This window comes from Lupinus angustifolius, unplaced genomic scaffold, assembly GCF_001865875.1.
Source record: "Lupinus angustifolius cultivar Tanjil unplaced genomic scaffold, LupAngTanjil_v1.0 Scaffold_78_8, whole genome shotgun sequence".
In the NCBI taxonomy this organism is placed as follows: domain Eukaryota; kingdom Viridiplantae; phylum Streptophyta; class Magnoliopsida; order Fabales; family Fabaceae; genus Lupinus; species Lupinus angustifolius.
This window is the reverse complement of record NW_017723734.1, coordinates 1-19,490: the sequence shown is the minus strand read 5'-3', so window position 1 is coordinate 19,490 and position 19,490 is coordinate 1. Positions and strand designations below refer to the sequence as shown.

General features: G+C 32.9%; 5 protein-coding genes across 8 annotated transcripts; 3 read left to right on the top strand and 2 right to left on the bottom strand.

Moving 5' to 3' along the window:
* Positions 1-1,469: 1,469 nt before the first annotated feature.
* On the bottom strand, positions 1,470-3,335 carry LOC109339492 (skin secretory protein xP2-like). 2 transcript variants are annotated; one of them, XM_019576945.1, is made up of 3 exons: positions 2,970-3,335; positions 1,716-2,281; positions 1,470-1,679 (listed from the first exon to the last, which is right to left on the bottom strand). In XM_019576945.1, exons 1-3 carry the CDS (start codon positions 3,164-3,166, stop codon positions 1,651-1,653), a joined length of 792 nt encoding a protein of 263 aa, XP_019432490.1. In that variant the 5' UTR covers positions 3,167-3,335; the 3' UTR covers positions 1,470-1,650. The 2 variants fall into 2 exon arrangements, with proteins under 2 accessions (XP_019432490.1, XP_019432489.1); XM_019576944.1 differs by having other exon boundaries at positions 1,470-2,281.
* A 533-nt stretch (positions 3,336-3,868) lies between these two features.
* On the bottom strand, positions 3,869-5,687 carry LOC109339491 (CBS domain-containing protein CBSX3, mitochondrial). 2 transcript variants are annotated; one of them, XM_019576942.1, is made up of 6 exons: positions 5,547-5,687; positions 5,003-5,280; positions 4,847-4,925; positions 4,370-4,443; positions 4,203-4,263; positions 3,869-4,108 (listed from the first exon to the last, which is right to left on the bottom strand). In XM_019576942.1, exons 2-6 carry the CDS (start codon positions 5,261-5,263, stop codon positions 3,966-3,968), a joined length of 618 nt encoding a protein of 205 aa, XP_019432487.1. In that variant the 5' UTR covers positions 5,264-5,280; positions 5,547-5,687; the 3' UTR covers positions 3,869-3,965. The 2 variants fall into 2 exon arrangements, with proteins under 2 accessions (XP_019432487.1, XP_019432488.1); XM_019576943.1 differs by having other exon boundaries at positions 5,003-5,308; positions 5,561-5,687.
* Positions 5,688-6,367: 680 nt separating this feature from the next.
* LOC109339494 (gamma carbonic anhydrase 1, mitochondrial-like) lies at positions 6,368-9,352 on the top strand. The gene is made up of 5 exons (XM_019576947.1): positions 6,368-6,560; positions 6,764-6,907; positions 7,671-7,796; positions 7,885-8,036; positions 8,746-9,352. The coding sequence occupies exons 1-5, from the start codon at positions 6,446-6,448 to the stop codon at positions 9,028-9,030; spliced, it is 822 nt and encodes a 273-aa protein (XP_019432492.1). The 5' UTR covers positions 6,368-6,445; the 3' UTR covers positions 9,031-9,352.
* A 2,760-nt stretch (positions 9,353-12,112) lies between these two features.
* Positions 12,113-15,635, top strand: LOC109339493 (mannan endo-1,4-beta-mannosidase 7-like). Its single transcript, XM_019576946.1, has 5 exons — positions 12,113-12,524; positions 13,372-13,569; positions 14,066-14,188; positions 14,486-14,679; positions 15,006-15,635. The coding sequence occupies exons 1-5, from the start codon at positions 12,201-12,203 to the stop codon at positions 15,445-15,447; spliced, it is 1,281 nt and encodes a 426-aa protein (XP_019432491.1). The 5' UTR covers positions 12,113-12,200; the 3' UTR covers positions 15,448-15,635.
* Positions 15,636-16,103: 468 nt separating this feature from the next.
* On the top strand, positions 16,104-19,345 carry LOC109339489 (inositol-pentakisphosphate 2-kinase-like). 2 transcript variants are annotated; one of them, XM_019576938.1, is made up of 7 exons: positions 16,104-16,168; positions 16,276-16,401; positions 16,511-16,714; positions 17,023-17,170; positions 18,053-18,093; positions 18,261-18,371; positions 18,527-19,345. In XM_019576938.1, exons 2-7 carry the CDS (start codon positions 16,300-16,302, stop codon positions 19,214-19,216), a joined length of 1,296 nt encoding a protein of 431 aa, XP_019432483.1. In that variant the 5' UTR covers positions 16,104-16,168; positions 16,276-16,299; the 3' UTR covers positions 19,217-19,345. The 2 variants fall into 2 exon arrangements, with proteins under 2 accessions (XP_019432483.1, XP_019432484.1); XM_019576939.1 differs by lacking the exon at positions 16,104-16,168 and having other exon boundaries at positions 16,175-16,401.
* Positions 19,346-19,490: the final 145 nt, after the last annotated feature.

Here is a 19,490-nt window from a genome sequence, read left to right as displayed (position 1 = left end):
TATACTTTTCACATTAAGAACAAAGGTAAAAACAAACCCTTATCAATGGAGAGGATGTTCTAAATATGTTGGGTTCCTAATGGAGACATGGATCACATGCCCCAATTCCTTATCCCCACTAATTAAAAAGTGACAAATGAATAATAATAATTTTTTTAAAAAAAAGTAACATTTTTATATACTTGCTAAAATTTAATTATGCTGAAACATGGAATTGAGATAGACTTGGTACAGTTAATATGTGTTCTCCTAATGGACCTTTAGTATTAGATCGTGTGGGGAAAGGATTGTGTTGTTTTTGCTCTTTTACTAAAAGTTAAAAAGAAATGCAGTTTATGAAGATGCATCAATGGATTTTCTCCCTCATTATTGTATACATTGTTGCTAGTGGCTACCTAAATTTATTGATCAAATATTTCATAATTGCTTGATTGTTGGTGCTAGTCATCCTTTTTGTACCTGTTAAAGCAGTAGAAGATATGAACTAATTTTCTTGATGAAACAAGAAAGAATGAGAAATAAATAAAAAATATTCTTATTATTGAATTGAATAAGAAAAAAAAAAGAGTTAATATGACTTATTTATACAAGAGAAAAGAGGAAAATAAAACTTGTAAAACAAACAACTAACACAAACCTAATTAGTTAATTCCTAACTTCCTAACCAATAATCTTCCAAAAATAACCTTTAAAATATCTTTAATAGTACCTCCAAAGCATATGAGATGTTATGTTTGTTTGTTTTGGATTATGTTTTATGGTGTGTTAGTACTGTATCCACTCTTGCCCAGTGTACTTGTTTGTTCTTCGTTGATGCCAAAATACCATTTTTTATTCATGCATGTTTCATAATTCTTTAGTAAGTACAGTTACTGTTAAGGAAATGTTTTTGAATTTGAAGGTATAAAACCTTCTCTTTGCCTCCTTATTGTTTCCAATATTATATTATTTGAGGTTTATATTGATTACTATCATCTTTCCCATCATATGCTATAGGGCTGATTGTGCTTGGGGACAATGATTGCTCATGAATTGAGAAATCTCAACTTGAACACTGAGAGCATTTGAAGATGAGTGTGTGATTGCCTTCTGCTCAATAAATCTGCTGTGTGATTTGGTAATTGTGATTCAAGTATGAAGTAAGCTTGAGATTTGAGTGTATATATCACTACATTGATACTTTTTGGAGAAAAGGTAGCAAAAGTCACCCTGAAAAATTGATTTTTTTCCTGACTGGGCAATTTATTATTAACCAAGTTCATGCCAGAACAAGTTTATTATTTCTCCTCATTCAATTGCATGGAGGGGCGATGGTAGGTAGGACTTACTTAAACGAACAGAGATTTGTTATCCCAGATCTTGTCTAACTTAAAAACGTGGTCTTAGCTCTTGAGTTTATCATAAAATGATACAAATGAAAGATAATTTTGAGAATGAAATAAAGATGAGGGAAAAGATTTGGTCAAAAATAAAGTTAGTATAATATAGTATTATTCATTTAAAGTTAGTATAGTGACATAGAACAATTTAGGCACCTCCTTTAATAAATAGATGAAAGGGTAAATGTATGAAGTAAACTTTCAGGGGAATATATGTATAAGGCACTGTCTATATATGTTAATAATACAGTTGAATTAGAGTGTAATGTTTCTAGTCTTGTTCGGAAGCATCATCTACTTGCCCTGCAGGTGCATCCAAATCACCATCATCTAATTCATCAGCATCATCATCCACTTTCCCTGTGGGTGTACTTGTTGGTGCACCTTTGGGTGCACTTGCTGATGATCCCTCAGGTGCGCCTGTGGGCGCACTTGCTGATCCCTCAGGTGCCTCTACGGATGTACTTGCTGATTCCTCAGGTGCACCTGTGGGTGTACTTGTTGATTCCTCAGTTTCATCCGTGGGTGCACTTGCTGATTCCTCACTTTCATCCGTAGGCGCACTTGCTGATTCCTCAGTTTCATCCGTGGGCGCACTTGCTGATTCCTCAGGTGCACCTGCAATTGTACTTGCTGATTCCTCAGGTGCCTCTGCGGAGTCCTCAGGTGCCTCTGACTCTGAGGGTGCAGCATTTGGTGCTTGTTCAGGGGCCTCAGTGGGTGACCCTGCAGGTGAATTATCATCATCTTCGAGGGAATCATCTTGGTCAGGTGCTCCAGCAGGTGAACCATCATCAGTGTCATCATACACATCATCATAATCTGCAGGTAAATCTTCTGGTGCTCCAATAGGTGATTCTACTGATGGTGTGGACCAACTTCCTTTGTTGCCTGCTTCATCTCTGATTGTTACAACATTAACCACATTTAGTTTTTTCTTTGTTTATGTTAAGGTAAGTTGCACACACTTTTAATCATTAATTCTTCCTTATACACACTTTATTTTTATATAATTAGTTAACTTGCACACACCTTGATAGGTTAGACTTTAATTATGATGTATATTTAGAATAACAAAAAATTTACACTATGAACCTATCACACAATGTTGGGTATTCCGTGTGAACGAAGAAGTCTCATATTAAGTAAAATTGGATATATTAAAGAACACGTAAGTGGATAGACTCATAGAGATAATGCTTTAAGTTTTTGGGTCAAGATGTGGTATCAAACCCACTTTTATGTTTCTTTTGTTAGAAATTTATAATTTCTAATTAATGTGAGTGTTGTTCTTTATTTATCTCAGGGTTATAATATAAGGGAATTTCCAACATATTTCACTTAGCTCATGAATGAATGTTAAGAAGATCTCCAAACACATAATTATATGATGTATGATTTTACATTGTGTTTGGTCATTGGAGAATGAAGAGAAATCAAAATCTCTCATTTGAATCAGAATTTGAAGGGGAGGAAAATGAAAATAATGGATTTTTTTTACATAATTAGATAGAATTATTATTATGAATTGAATAAAGTTGACAAGAAAAAGAACATGGCCATGGCCATGGCCATGGCTAAGGGTCTTACCCATCAACAAAATCAGCCAAAGAAGATCCTTCTTCGTCATCTTCTTCAAACAAAGCAGCAGCATCACCCTCTGTGAATGAAGAGAAACTTCCAGAACCTATCAGATTCTTAAATAATGAATCCTCCTGACTCAATACTGAACCAAATGGCAGAACCACCAACAATGAAAATACCAAAACCAATGATATCTTTGCCATTTCGTTTTTACCTTTTCTTCCCTTCAGAATATGTGTTATATGCCAAAGGTTGCAATAGTGAAGCGCAATTTTATTTGATTAAAAATCGAATTTTTATATATACTGCAACAAACTCAACTTAATGGGGTTCATACAGGTGTTAATCGCCATGCCCTCACGTACTATTTTGTTATTTTTGGTAAATATTTTTCTGTCTTTTATTGTCCAACGATGAGGATAATAGTTTGTGAAGCTTCTCATATTGCAAAATTTTGTTTTTTAGAACCTTGGTTTGCGGCTTTTATTGTTATTTATAGCTACTAGGTTTTCTAGTTATTTATAGCCACTATGTGGTGGTGGCTTGTTATTTTCTTCTTTTCAACATCATTTTATTTTTTGGTATTACCAATGATATCTTTTAATTTTTTGGTCAACTAAACTAATCTCTTTCGGGTTTTGTGATTGTCCCTTCTAACAAGTATCACTTACTGGAATTGAACTTTCAACCTTAGGAATTCAATATAATCTTACACCACTAAACCAATATTTTTTTGGAAAGAACACCTTATTTTGTAGTGCATGATCCAATTAGGCATAAAATATAAATAATAAATTGGACAACATTACAACCTTAAAACTAAAAAGTTTCATTATTTCACTTTATTTTAAATCAATTGAGTGAACATGTGAAGATTAATCCAATAATTACATGTAGAGGGAGTATAAGCAAATGCAATCAAATTCAACTTATAAAATACAATGAAGTATTCTGATTGGTACATGAATTTGGTATCATATAATCAGTGTTTGAATTCTTTTGTTAATAGTATTCTCCTTTGATGTAGTCATTGAGTTTCTTCAATTCTCCACTTTGCTGCTCCATCACTGCTCTCACCACATCTACAATAGATATCATACCAACTATTTTCCCATCTATAACTGGAACATGCCGAATGTGATTCTCTGCAAGAAAAAGGGTCAAAGTTCTTTGATAATTAATCACTTAAACTTTGTGGCAAATGATCAAAATTGGAAAGGTTTATTGCAACAAGATTACCTGTCATAAGTTGCATTGCTTGAAGAATGTTTGTATCAGAAGTTACTGTTATTAAGTTGTTCTGTTTAAAAGGTAACATCATCAATCATAATGAAAATAATGTTGGATTGAGTTTAAATATAATTGAAATGAAAAGTGAAGTATTTAGAAGAGAACATAAAAGTAACCTCATGAGTCATTATTTGATCAACTTTTGTGTATAAGGGAGATCTTCCTTGTGCAACTATTTTCCTCAAGCAGTCTATACCAGGTCATACATTCAGCCAAGAGAGATTCAGTTTAGTTTTTTTAGTTATTCATTTTGAGTTTAAAGTTTGCATGCTTTTCAATGGTAGTGAAGTTTTCTATGGCAATGTTTGGTTGCATGAACCTAAGAATGTGCTAAATTTAACTAGATAGATTGAATGTGCTAACTGTACATTTTTACTGGAAATGAAATGTTATAATCATTTTATTATAAAATTTAGATAAATAAATTATTTTGCTCCTCAAAAGTTAGAAAAATAAAATAAAAATTAATTGATAATACTAGATTAAACCCAAGTTAGAATCACATCAAGTTTATTGATTATAACATATATAAATACACCTATACTTTGTTCTATCCAATTTTGATATCAAAAGGTATTCACAGCAAAACCTACCTCTTTCAGTGACAATCCCTGCTATATGTTGGCCTTCTGGCTTTAGTACCACCAATGATCCAATATTATTTTCAGCCATCTGAAACCTTACACAATGTTAATAGTTACCAAATAATTCAATGAAATGTTTTGAACAAATTGAACTATATATCTCACATTCTTCATTGCATTTATAACAGCATCATCAGTTCGACACCATATCCAGGAACCAATATTTTCTTCCCCTTTTGTCATTAGTACTTCTGATACTGTAACATTCTCCAACCCTTTTTGTTGCATGGATGAAGAAGATGTCACACATCCAAAACCTGAAGTTATTTTGTTAGGGTTTATGATTCCATTGCCATGGAATTGTTGAAATATTGCAGCCCCTAGAGGGTTTTGGCGAAGACTTGATATCCTCCAAATTCCTTGCATTTGTTATTATTATAGTTCTGTTCAATCAAGATAAAGATCAATACCCTCTGATGTATAACTTATATAGTAAAACTATAAATAGAAACATTATTAGGGTTTTCTGTTTTATCCTATATCGATATTGACAACTCCATTTATAGAGAACAAATGGAAGGTAGGACTAATGATTTAATCCACAAAAGTACTACCACAATATTTTAATTTGATATACTTGTTCTTCCTTGTAGAGAAATATAAGGTAAGAAATTAAATCAACAACAATACAGAAAAAAAATTTGCTTACTTTTTTCTTGTTGGAAGAAGTGTAAGGTTGTAACTTGAAGGGATCCTGGTGTTGCTACTAGGATTAGTTGAAGTTGATTGGTACTTTGAAAGAATTGGTTATGATTTATTAGAGGCAAAGTTATGTGGAACTACCTTGTCTTTGTTAAGACAAGAATACCTTGATGATATGGTATACTTTATGAGTTATGACTGTATCTTGTTTCAGAATTCTTTTCTTGAGAGAGAATATGAAGAAAGGAACTTTAATATATGATTGCTTTCACATGGAATTGCTACAACTTTTGAATGATGTCCTAGAATTCATTTCCTGAACACCATGCATTTAAGATCAACCAATTTTGTTATAGGTTTGTTTTGATTGAAATTAATCTCAAACTACTGCCTCCTTAAATTTCATTTGCGAGGTAGATTTCGGAAAAGAAAAATTTAAAGAGAAGACTTTATGAGATAATTGAAGTCTTCTTTTTCTTCTCGTCCTGGCCAAAACTCAATTCTCAAAACCAACTCTGAAGCTTGATTAAGGTGAAGAATATGCTGAGAATTTCTTGCATGAAAAGTAAAAGAAATTTGTTTTCTCTCGCTCAAGACAAGAATAGTTGACCTTATTTTCATTAAAAACATCAAATGGTTACGTAAAGCACAAAAAAAAAAGACTTCCATTAAAACAAAATGAAATTCACAAGCTAGCCCAGCCCACTTGGGCCCATTACGATTCAGGCTTGTTGAGACTAGGGCTTACGAGTAACTTCGGGCTTTCATATTAACAAGAAACCCCATTTTACCCTCGTTTACGAAGCGGAGGGATATACTACGCTACTAGAACTGGTTAGGTTGCAGTGTCTCCGTTTCAATCGAAGGTTAGAACTTAGAAGAGAGAAACGTAAGAATCACTGTGAAATGGGAACTCTTGGAAGAGTCATCTACACCGTTGGATTCTGGATTCGTGAAACTGGCCAAGCCGTTGATCGTCTTGGTTCACGTCTTCAGGGAAATTACTACTTCCAAGAACAACGTTAGTTTTAGATCCAATTTCTATCTTCTTTTCAATTCCATTTCTTACATATCATTATTTCTTATTTCAAATTTCTCCGTTGATTGTTTGATTTATTCTATCGATACGCCGTCGTTTTTGCTTGGATCGGTGCAGGTGTTATATTGGATTTTAATTTTATTTATTTTCGAATGATTTTATTTATTTATTATTATTATGTTTAGTGTCGCGGCATCGAACTCTGATGAATATATTTGATAAGGCTCCTGCTGTTGATAAAGATGCATTTGTTGCACCAAGTGCTTCTGTTATTGGTGATGTTCACATTGGAAAAGGTTCTTCAATTTGGTATGGCTCTGTTTTGAGAGGTAATCAATCCATTACTCTTTATCAATTATATGTCAATAGGCTTTAGGAATTTTTTATCGAATGATTTGATTACTGCAATTTTATTATAGTTACATAATTCAATTACCTTAGGTACTCGTACCGACTTAAGCACCGATTTCGTCATAGAAAGGTCTCATAAAGTTAATGTAAAGAGTGATCGACTTTATAGCCAATAGAACCATGAACCCGTACCAAGTAACTATGAATTTTATTTCATTTTAATTTTGTTTGGGATAGTGTGACCTGTAGTTACATGATTCTCTCATTTATCTTACGTAATGTATACCAAATTCACTGCACTGTCTACCACTTATCGGGCTTGACACGAAGATCTCATAAAATTAATGTAAAAAGCGATGATATGTGTACTATTACCCACACCGCATACCAAGTAACTATGTTGTGACCTCTTTTGGATTCACTTTGGTGCTCTCTGCAAGTGGGTCCTTTAGTGGTGTTCCTATGGTAGATATGGGTATGTTTTGTTGCATGCCCCTTTTGCTTAGTTTTTAGGTGTTTCTTTTTCCTTGTTGTGAGGATGTCTTATCCTCTTGTAATATTTTTTATCAACAAAGAAATTGTCCAATAAAGCAGCCTTTTTTTTATTTCCGAATGCAGTTTTCTTGGGATTTTGCAGTTCTCTGTTTGTTTGATGTAAATTGACTGAATTTTTTGCCGAGTCTCTGTATTGGTGATAATGATATACATGGCAATCATGTTTGAACTTCACTTTATGAATAGGTGATGTTAACAGCATCAGTGTTGGAAGTGGAACTAACATACAGGATAATTCCCTGGTGCATGTTGCAAAGTCAAATTTAAGTGGGAAGGTGTTGCCCACTATTATTGGGAATAATGTTACTATAGGTCAGTAATATTTTCCTATGATTGACCATGAATGCTGCCATGTTCTACCCTTAATGGAGAGTTTATGTTAGTTTTTTCCACTGACCAGGTCATAGTGCTGTTATACATGGTTGTACTGTTGATGATGAGGCTTTTGTTGGTATGGGCGCTATACTACTTGATGGTGTCGTTGTTGAGAAGAATGCCATGGTGGCTGCTGGAGCACTTGTGAGACAAAATACAAGGATTCCAAGTGGTGAGGTAAGTCGGTGGGTGTGTGCTGTTTGGATTATCAAATTAATGAGATTTAGGATCATCATTAGAGGGAGAGGAAAACCAAGAAAAATGTTTAGTAGAGCCATTATAAAAAGATCTAGACCTAAATGGCCTATCGGAAAGTTTTGTTTTCTTATAGGACCCAGTGTCTTGGTTTGATCCTAGCAGTCGTTGTTGGTTGCTGCAAGGTTTCATGAAATTTTAGGTTTTTAATAATTACTTCTTACTTGGATCATTTATAATAAATATTGTAAATATTGTAGAATAGAAGATATGCCTTAAAAATTTCTTGAAGGGTTTGTTTTTGTCAGTATTTTATGATGCCTTTTATTGTGTTTTTAATTTTTATCTAGCAGTCTTGTGATATTTTGGTACCGGAGAGGTTTATGAGATATAAAGCTCTTATTCTTTCTTCAAACTTTAATGTCCCCTAGTCTCAAGCCTGCTGTCTGGCACTCTGGCTATCTTTTGTATCAGCACTATCACCCTATCACCATGGCACAATGAAAATTATAAATATTTTGAGTATCCAAGCCCTAATATGTGTATGTGATTATATTTCAAAATGATAGTCTTTGTTCGTTAAATATTTCAAAATGTAGTGTTATTATTAGTTAGGCCGCTCATCTTGAATGTTTGTTATAACAATATGTATAATCCATGATTTATACACAAACTATTTCGCATTTTGCAGGTTTGGGCTGGAAATCCAGCAAAGTTCCTGAGAAAGCTCACTGATGAAGAGATAGCTTTCATCTCCCAGTCAGCCATAAATTATACTAACCTTGCACAGGTCCATGCAGCTGAAAATTCCAAGTCTTCTGAAGATATCGAGTTTGAGAAGGTGTTGCGAAAGAAGCATGCACATAAAGATGAGGAGTACGACTCTATGCTAGGTGTTGTTCGTGAGATCCCACCAGAGCTTATTCTTCCTGATAATGTTCTACCCGGTAAAGCAGAAAAAGCTCTTCAAAAATGAGGTCTTTAAAATCGTTGTTATCAATTCCAATCTTGAAATGGCTTCAAGGGATATTCTTGTTTTGTTCAAATTCATGAAATAGGGATTATTTTCATTCCCAATAATACCAGACATTTTCTAGGCTTAGAATTATGGCTCTTTCCTGGTTAAGGAAGCAATTGTTCAGTTAATATTCCAAACTCTGTTCTCTACGTTGGGAAAGGCGAGTGCCGTGTAGAACCATGTATGCCCATTTTTAGTGTTTGATGTATCAATGCAAGTGATTTCACAAGTTTTATATGAACCATTTATTTTGAATCTTAATATGATGGTTGTTGCTTAACATGCATGGGCGTGGCAGGGAATTTAATCTACTTAGAAAAAAATAAAATTAATATTGAATGGCTCATATTATTATATCATTATTATTACATTTTATAACGAGACTAGGATGGATTTTAAGGAACTGTGCAAACAATTTGGAACTTCAAAAAATTGGTGACTTAATGGGATGACTAGCAAATTTTACTCTAAAAGTTTCAATAAGTAACAAGTAGTGTTTTGTTTTTTTTTAAGGGAACCATCCAATTTACTTTGAGTTATCTTGGTTTAACCGAAGTTAACATAGTTAGACTGAAATTTCTATGGTTCAAAGTGATTCAATCCTTAGTTTAATTAAAACTGTAATTCAGAATCATTTTCAAGTCTAGTCAATAATCGAATGGGTGTGAGAGCATAGTGTCCTCAGAGCATTGGTTTCAATCACTTCTCATCTCCTCTGCCATTCCCAGTTCCAATTACTGAAGCGCGTCGGTGCCTTATCCTTCCTGAAAAAGCAATTAATGACAATGAACATGAAAAGCAGATTGGTTGAATGAAATTCACATGCATTGCCCATATATTTTTCATCCATTCAGTCACGTTCTATCATGTTATTGGAGAACACACATCATGATAAAATCTTCCATGTCGGCATATACATGTGCCAATGTCAATGCACGTAGTAGTGTCTAGATTGCTACCCCATTAATGTGACCCATATAAGTCCTACACCAAAAACTCTGTGGTCACCACTCACCACCTCCATAATACTAACTCAAGGGGTATACATAATAAAATATCTAACACTAACCTCCACTACTTTAGGTTATTTGCTACTATTTATGAACTTTAGAAGGAGAAGACTTGGTGTATAAAGAGAAACCCCTTAAAATTGCTTATTATTCTTCAAATCCGATTTACAAACCAAATTATTGTAACATGATATGATTATTTATTTTGTGTTCAATTCTTGAGTCCAACTATAACCAAATTAGATTGTGGAATGTATTGGTAGATGAAAGGGACCTAAGTCCTATCCGTGATAATCGGCTATTCATGTTTTTCACTTTTTAAAATAGACAAGGTTTTCATACTAAAATTAATTTATGTTATAACCTTAGTTTGGATTTAACAAAAAATATTTCAACGGGTTTTGATTTTGAAGTAGTAAAATCCATATACATGGTGCTTAATTAGCTACCCACCAAACATTGTCTTTTTTATTATTATTATTTAATCTCTCTTTTGTCTCAATGTAAAGGTAATGAGAGGATTAGTTTTTGAGTTAAGTTTTGAAAAGTAAGAATCGAAGACTTTTGAATCATCTCATAAATGTATTTAATTACTTTGAAATCTCTTTCATTTCATCTCCTCCAAAACTCAACTGACAAATGAATTTTATCGAGAAGGATGACCTGCAATTTGACATAAACTTTATAAATACAAATTAAATATTAATCCAAGTCTACTATGTCATAAACTTGTCTTTTGATTGCAAGGGAAAGCAAAACAAAGAATAACTCATCATTAGTTCATAATAGTGTCTCCTAGTCCCAAATGAGAGGACAATCTAATCCCAAAGCTTTTGCCGCAAATTAAGCCTTTAAATTCCACAAATCTGACTTTGTTATGGGCGTGACTAACAATTTTTTTTGCCAAGGAATAATAAGGTACTAATGTATAATTTAAAAATGCATACTTTAAAATCATATAAAAGATGTATAATTTGATTGTTGATTTTGTGAGTTGGTTTTGTTAATAAAGTTTTTTTAAGATAAATGTTAAGATTAAGATGCTTAGTGAGACAATAACTTCCGTATTACTCCATGGACTCAAAAGTTGAGATATTAATTCCTAATTCATTTGAATTAAATTTTTTTAAAGAATTAATGATAAATGATATAGACTTTGTAGCTTAAAAATTAGTTTCAAAGAAGTATGGTTTAAACAATAATATAAGGGGCGTGTAGATATTTTCATTAGCAACTTAATGACATTTAAGTTTCAATTTTTAGTTGAAAATTGATAATTATGAGAAATAACATTGTGATAAAACCAAAATGATCATCTATGTTTACCACATAAAATAAATTAGAAATAGTTTTGCGAGAAATAATCATCTATGTTTACCACATAATAAATAAGAGATAAATATAAACACCATAAATAGATATGTATTGGTTTATTATTGGATATTCTTTTTTAATTTTATATGATACATAATTTTAACCACACAATTTTTTTTCACGGGTCTGTGACAATGACTAGTGGGCTTGTCTCGTTCACACTTAAATTACTTACACTTCTCTTTGCTAGGAACGGGATCCTCTATCATAAAAGTTCATGTTCCATGTCTCAATCGATGTTTGTTAACAAATTAAAAATAACATCTCAATTTATTTTTATTTTATTAAAATAATATATTAATTTCATATGTCAATATATGAGTGAAACAGATAGGAATAAAGATACCAAGTTAGGATAGGTGATCCCCATCCTCCTTTATCACTCTTTCTCTTTTTCTCAACTGCCACACACCCGTTTAGTTTATTTTTGGTGACACTTTATTAATTGTAATAGAATATGAGAGAAAAATATATGCACTAATTGTCATTTCATTATTTACTATCGTTTGATCATTATCGGCTATTCAACAAATAATACAAATAAATAATGGTGTATTGACTTTATATAAATTTTTACACTGACAATTCATCAATATAATACATACAGAAGAATATAACTATAGTACCCACTTTTATATGTATATATAAACATGTTTCCTATCAAATACATATACACTTATACTTACCTTATAAACTAGGACAGAATCTTGATTTGGTTCAGCACCAAAGAGAGAAAGCAGAAGCATGAAGCATTGGTGGTTCTTTGTATTTGTCATAGTTGTGTCTGTGACAGTAGAACAAAGGATCTATGTGGAAGCAGAAGAAGGGTTTGTGAAAGCAAGAGGGGTGCAGCTTATACTGAATGGAAGCCCTTACTATGCAAATGGTTTCAATGCATATTGGTTAATGTATGTTGCTTCTGATCCATCTCAGAGAAACAAAGTTACATCAACTTTTCAAGAGGCTGCAAATCATGGTCTTAATATAGCTAGAACTTGGGCTTTCAGTGATGCTGGTTATAAGCCACTACAAAATTCACCTGGATCATATAATGAGGAAATGTTTCGGGTAATTATTACTCTTTCACTCTTAGATCTCAATTTTTTCAGTTTTTTTATGAACAAAAGTCAAGGTGAGTAAGATCTAATCTCAAACTAAGCTTACATTCTTATGTACTATCCATCAAAAAAATCTCCACATTAGTAATATTATTCGATAATAATCTTGTGGAGTATGGGTAGAGATTTTATCAATTGAAAAAAAACTTTAATGGACTAGTTTTTGAATGAATTAATATTTAGAGCTTGCAAACTTTCATATCAAGTTTTAGAGTGTGGCACGACCATATTCATAATTACAATGAATTTACCACAATTACTAATAAAAAAATTGGGTGATACATTTATGTAGACCATTTATACAACCAAAACTATACAATTGTTTGCCCATTCATTAGTGTTCTAAATCATATACTAAGAGTTAGTTTCAGAGTTGAATTTTGTAGGGGGAAGGGAAAGAGAAGGCTTGAAAGTCATATCACAAATGTATCTTATGGCTCCTAAGTCTTCCATTTCTCTTCATTCTCATCCAAAATTCAATTCCCAAACTAATCCTAAATGAAAGAAGTATATAAATGAATTTGACACAATATCTTAACCCCAAACCTTAAGGCAATAGATCTATGGATTCACCATTTATATACTTTTTTATTAATAAACTTATATACAATGTGATGCTTCTTCATCACACTTGAAATTGGAAGCATAATTATGGTTATATACCATCCTTAACCTTTCTTTAGACACACTATTTTTTTTCTTAATTTTTAGTTGTATGGTTGTAGTCATAGTATAGTAAACAATATATGTGATATTTTCCATATGTTGACTCAATTTTGTTGGATTGATAATAAAAGGGGTTGGACTTTGCAATAGCCGAAGCCAGAAAATATGGGATCAAATTAGTTTTGAGTTTGGTGAATAATTATGAGAGTTTAGGAGGAAAGAAACAATATGTAGATTGGGCTAGAAGTCAGGGCCAGTACTCAATTAATTCTGAAGATGATTTCTTCACAAATCCTCTAGTCAAAGGATACTACAAAAACCACATCAAGGTACATTTATTTCTCTCTCTTTTCCCTTTTTCAATTACTATTATTCTTTTGGAAGTAAGGGAAAAATGTACATGTTTATTAATATTTGTCATTATTTGTTCTATAACATTTATGTTATTAATATGATTATTCTAGTATTCTCTTGAAAATGCTCCTAAGAGAGAATAAATCAATCATACAAATAAATAGAAGGCAGCAAATTAGTGTAACACAAATAAATATTCTAACTATCTTTTGTTGCTAATTAAAGTTGCTGCTCTGAACTTAAATGTTCCACTTAATATCTTACCAAATATATGTTCCCACTTAATACTAAGAGTTAAAAATTTATGCATCGACATTGTAAATTCTTTTATATTGTCGGTACATCATTTACTTTTGTTTGAAAGTGAATGATGGTTAACAAATCAATAATAGATGATTTACTGACAATATAAAAAACTCTTATACTGTTAGTGTATAGCTTTACTAATAGCTTTACTAAAAAATATTGTAGAGTGTACTTACAAGAAAGAATAGCCTTACGGGTATTGCTTACAAAGATGACCCAACTATAATGGCTTGGGAGCTTATGAATGAGATTAGGTGCCCTTCTGATCAATCAGGAAACACAGTTCAGGTATAACTATTCTTCACCTACTCAATTGTATTCCTATTTTTTATTATGGGTGTTTCTATATTTGAGTTTTGGTCACTATATTTAGACATACAAGGACAAATACTTGATGATTCATATGAAGTTAGTAGTAAGAAGAAATTTATTGAGTGCTTCATGCTTACTAAAAAGGGAAATTTTGATCAATATGGTTAATGAATCAAATATAGAAACTTAAAGAAATAGTGAATATTCTTTCCATTCATATCATAATTAATATGAAAATATTCGATTAATCTGAGTTCCCTTTAATTCTTGCAGGCATGGATTACTGAAATGGCATCTTACTTGAAATCCATAGATGGAAACCATTTGCTAGAAGCTGGTCTAGAAGGTTTCTATGGACCATCAAAGCAAGACTCAAATCCCAATTTCCGAGTAGGGACAGATTTCATTGCTAATAACCAAATCCCTGCCATTGATTTTGCAACAATTCACTCCTACCCTGATCAATGGTGCTTGTCACTTTTCATTTCTATTCTTATTATCAATCCTTTTCTTTATAAATCAGAACAACATTGCTATATCATCATACTAAATCTTCTCATTAATCCTCTTACCCAAAAAAAAAGTGACACATGTCACTTACAATATAATCATTAATAAATAAAGTATGTTATTATGGCACATATTATCTTCTTGTGGGTCGGAGGATATAATAGGAGGATATATCATTTTCCAAATGAGAATGATTTGTAATATCTAATGATGTTATTTGTATTAGTTGAAATGTTACTTTTATTGATAATGGTGAATTGATTGGTCTATTTTCCATGATCAGGCTAACAAGTTCAAGTTATGAAGAGCAAATAACATTCCTAGGCAAGTGGCTCAATGAGCACATCCAAGATGCACAGAACATCCTTCACAAGCCACTTCTATTTGCAGAGTTTGGGATTTCAACAAAAAACTTGGGTTCAAACTCAGCACCAAGGGACCGGTTTTTCGACACGGTCTATTCCGCGATATATGCATCAGCAAGTGGTGGTGGGGCTGCTGTTGGTGGCTTGTTTTGGCAACTTCTAGCTGAAGGAATGGATTCTTTTCGCGACGGATACGAGGTGGTTTTAGGTGAGAGTCCCTCAACAGATACTTTGATTGCTCAAAACTCTCAAAAGCTGATCCGAATTCGAAAGATGTATGCTAGACTCAGAAACATTGAGAAGTGGAATAAAGCAAGAGAAAATAGAGACTCTCATGATGGTGTTGATGGTAGAAACTGATGCATTTATACAAGTCTCACATTGCATAATATATATATAACAATAGCAACTTTGTAACCTCTTATGTATAAGGATTGATTACTAGATATGAATTCTAATTATCCTTTAGGAATGGTCTATTTCTGTTGCAATGTAACAAGTGACATTACCTATAAATGCTAGTATTAGAGATATAATTCTCATCAGCATAACCCACATCCATTACTTATTAAGAAACTAAGGGTTTGTTTCGGAGTTAAATTTTGGAGGGGAAGGAAGGGAAAGGGAAGGCTTGGGAGCCATGAAATACACTTGTGAGATGACTCTCATGCCTTTCCTTTCCTTTCCTTCCCCTCCAAAATCCAACTCCCAAACAAGCTCTAATAGTGAGTTTTTATATGGAAAGTAACTTTATAATATACAAATTAGCATTTCATTTGAGTTGGTTAGTTTTGAAATAGATTTGGTACTTTTTAGAGAACCACTAATTTTAATTTATATGCATTATTATTAATAATAAATACTATATAAAAAGTTATGTGTTAAGAAGTAGTCATAATAAAATATCAAAATAATATTACAGTCATGTTATTATGTTAATGAAAATAAAATTAATATTGTTACCCTAAATAAATAATTGTTACTATTATTATTTGATGAGAGTTTCCCTAAAACAGAAAGATCACATGTTAAAGGAGCTCAGCGTGTATGAGTTGAATGTGAGAATTCAATACTGTGATTGGTACTGTTTCTCAAATTTCAATGTTTCCTTTTTTATTATTTCATTGATTTCGAGTATCGTGTAACTGTTTGATGAAATGCTTCACCGATTACATTGTATTAATTCAGGGAAAATAAATCTGTTGTTGTTGGATGGAGGTGATTTTAAGAGAAAACGACGCTGCTGATTGGGTTTATAGAGGCGAAGGAGCTGCAAATCTTGTTCTTTCTTACATTGGATCTTCTCCTCTTTTTGTGTGTTCATAATTCCTTTTATTCTTTTTTCATTTTCTATAATGTTAATAATGAATATGATATCTGAAATATAATGTTAATAATGGAATGTGTGATTTTGGAAATGTAGATTGGGAAAGTGATGCGGATACGTAAGGCTCCAAGGAGTGATGTAGTGACTGTGAGAAGCCCATCTGCTCTCACTGCTCATGAACGTCTTCTTTGGAAAGATGTGGATGAGCTTATCTCTTCTTCGGATAAAGAAATTGCAGGGAGACTCTTTGTTCAACATGTTATGAAGCCTTTGCTTGGTTCTAAATTCGTGGATGCCGGGGTATGCAATATGCATAAATGTTTGCGACTCTTGCATAATGTTTTAAATTCTAGTTGCGATTGTGTTGCTTTTACTGCAATTGCGGATAATTTTAGGAAAATGCAATTGCAGTCGCGATATGGAGATTATAAAAAGCACAGTATTGCTTATTGAAATTTCAGCTGTGGACATAATTTAAAACCTTGATCTCGTGTATTAATCAATTATCAATGCATGAACTTTTTTGGATAACATGTTTATTTGTTTAAGATGTTAAGGGAGAAAGTTAGTGTCTATGATTTCTGACCTATACGTTGATACTTTGCTAGATGCATGTCCTGGTGTCGACCGAATTTCTTGAATCAGTTGAAAAGGATATAATTTGCCAACGTCCTCCTTGGCGAGTTGATAATGCCCAGGTCGACACGCAATGTGATTCTGTGCTTCTCATGTCTGATCATTCAGTCTTCAGTCATGGTATTGGGCTGTCTTTATGTGGAATTATTATATAAATTTATTCTCTAAGTATTAGCTTTTTCTAATCTGATTGAGATCCTAGTTTTAATCTTCACCAACTTAACTGATTCTTGAGCATTTACACATGCATTGCATGAGTAACTTAAAGCCTTACATTTTCGACATTAATTTTGTTTTTCTTCGATTCATATATATATTTTCCTTTATGCAGTTATTATGGTCATTATGTTTCTTTCATTTTACACTGTTTTGTTGCTTGTTAAGAAGTCTCCCATCAACCAACAAGGAGTTGGTCAATCTGTCAATGGTTTAAGACCTTGTTGAATCCCAATTCCCCAAGAATGGTAACAAGGCTACAGGCCAAGGTTCGATCCCTGTGAAGAACACTTGTAGAGAGGGACAACCACACATCTTGAAAGAGATTAATTTCTTATCCATAGGGTGAGGATGTACCCTTGGTTATCACCAAAAAAAGGAAATACCCCATCTGTAGAAGTGGGAGAAGTTATTATTTAACCTTTTGATTACATACTGGCTTCAGCACATGATTGGATTATTTTACCTCACTTGGTTGGAATCCAAACATGAACTAAATTGCAAGATTATACAAACTTTTAGTGGGAAAAAGTAATGAAGGGAGGAGAAATTTTATGTTGGGGATGGAATCTATCATGCTGTTAATCAATCGAGTATTCTTTTAAGATGCTTCATCTAACTCCAATTAGAACACCCTAACTCACTGCTGCCGTCTTTCATTTTGGATGTTGCCTCCTGTAATATTAATCCAGTAATCAAGTGATTTAAGTTTTCTGAGTTCTTACCCTATAACATATTTGGAAAACATTTAAGATTATCTGTTGTGAGCTCTCTGTTTCATTTCAGGTAATCTAGAATGTAGCTCCTGCATATCTATTGAGATCAAGGTATATTCTCCATAATGTCATAGATTAGTATTCTCTGGCAGCATTTTTCCCCTTCTACCATTAGACAACACTTCAGCTTAAAACTTTAAATTGACTATTTCACCTGCTTCTGCTTCCTCTCTCTTTTGCTTGGTTGTAACATCGTACGTATTGTTTTGAAAAAGTAGCCCAAATGCGGATTTCTTCCTAATTCAAGATTTATATCCAAAGAAACTACTATCAAAAGGAGGATAACTCGCTTCGAAATGCACCAAGCCCTGAAATTGCATGAAGAAGAGGTATCCCTGTGCATACTAATTTATGCTGTCATATCGTTTAGTCTCAGCATTTCATCCTTTGTTCTATTGGTGGACATTACTGCAATGTCTCTTCAATATACATTATTCTTTTTAGCTTTAAATTGAAAATATAAAATTTCCCTTTATCATTGCAGATATCACTGCAAAGTGAATACAATCCACTTGATCTGTTCTCCGGGTCCAAAGAAAGAATTCATAAAGCAATCAAGGATCTCTTTACAACCCCTCAAAACAATTTCCGGGTATTTTTTGATGGCTCTATCATATTTGGAGGACTGGGAGGCGGTGCAGAAGATACAAATTTTGGTATCGCAAAAGCATTTGAAGATGTACTTAAATCTTTCATTCAAGCTAATGATGGTCTATGTACAGAGAGCTTGCTAACTCTTGTGGCTGAGGCTTTGACAAAATCAGGAGTCCTTAATCAGCTCCTGGAGGTTCAGAAGCTTGATAATGTTGACATAGAAGGAGCGATCCATGCATATTATGACATTACTAGCCAACAATGCATGGTATGTAGAGAATTGGGTGAAGAGCAAGCAAAAAAGTATACCTCTTTGCATTCTGCTTCATTAAATGAAAGCTTGAGGGTTGTAAGGGACTACCTGATAGCAGCAACTGCAAAAGACTGCAGTTTGATGATGTGTTTTAGGCCACGGAAAGATGGAGGTTCTGGATCTGAACACAATACAGTATATCTTGAGTCAACTAAGCAAACCTTTGATTTCAAGGTAGGCAATCCTTTACATTTTTATTATTTTTTAAATTTGTTGAGAAAGGAGCCGACCCCACCTAGTGGGATTAAGGCTGGGCTGTTGTTGTAGGCAAAGGCAGACAATTCTTCACATGAACCATTTGGTTCAGTTTCTGTTGGTAGATTAGTCCCTGCTTAAGAATGCTGTTGATTTTCAAATGCTTCAGCCTTGTAGGTTTGAAGTGTCGTTAGAATTTTGTTTGATCAAAATTGTATAAAATCTGCTGTTGATTGCACAAGTAATATATATATATATATATATATATATATATATATATATATATATATATATATATATATATATATATATATATATATATATATATATATATATATATATATAT

Coding starts and splice junctions, on each gene's coding strand:
- LOC109339493 (XM_019576946.1), top strand. CDS start 12,201: ATGAAGCATTGGTGGTTCTTTGTATTTGTCATAGTTGTGTCTGTGACA. Junction 12,525..13,371: donor ATAATGAGGAAATGTTTCGG/GTAATTATTACT, acceptor TGATAATAAAAG/GGGTTGGACTTTGCAATAGC. Junction 14,680..15,005: donor CACTCCTACCCTGATCAATG/GTGCTTGTCACT, acceptor TTCCATGATCAG/GCTAACAAGTTCAAGTTATG.
- LOC109339489 (XM_019576938.1), top strand. CDS start 16,300: ATGGAGGTGATTTTAAGAGAAAACGACGCTGCTGATTGGGTTTATAGA. Junction 16,402..16,510: donor TTGGATCTTCTCCTCTTTTT/GTGTGTTCATAA, acceptor TTGGAAATGTAG/ATTGGGAAAGTGATGCGGAT. Junction 16,715..17,022: donor CTAAATTCGTGGATGCCGGG/GTATGCAATATG, acceptor ATACTTTGCTAG/ATGCATGTCCTGGTGTCGAC.
- LOC109339492 (XM_019576944.1), bottom strand. CDS start 3,166: ATGGCAAAGATATCATTGGTTTTGGTATTTTCATTGTTGGTGGTTCTG. Junction 2,282..2,969: donor TTGGCTGATTTTGTTGATGG/GTAAGACCCTTA, acceptor TGTAACAATCAG/AGATGAAGCAGGCAACAAAG.
- LOC109339491 (XM_019576942.1), bottom strand. CDS start 5,263: ATGCAAGGAATTTGGAGGATATCAAGTCTTCGCCAAAACCCTCTAGGG. Junction 4,264..4,369: donor ATCAAATAATGACTCATGAG/GTTACTTTTATG, acceptor CCTTTTAAACAG/AACAACTTAATAACAGTAAC. Junction 4,109..4,202: donor AGCAATGCAACTTATGACAG/GTAATCTTGTTG, acceptor TTTTTCTTGCAG/AGAATCACATTCGGCATGTT.
- LOC109339494 (XM_019576947.1), top strand. CDS start 6,446: ATGGGAACTCTTGGAAGAGTCATCTACACCGTTGGATTCTGGATTCGT. Junction 6,561..6,763: donor TTACTACTTCCAAGAACAAC/GTTAGTTTTAGA, acceptor TATTATGTTTAG/TGTCGCGGCATCGAACTCTG. Junction 8,037..8,745: donor CAAGGATTCCAAGTGGTGAG/GTAAGTCGGTGG, acceptor CGCATTTTGCAG/GTTTGGGCTGGAAATCCAGC.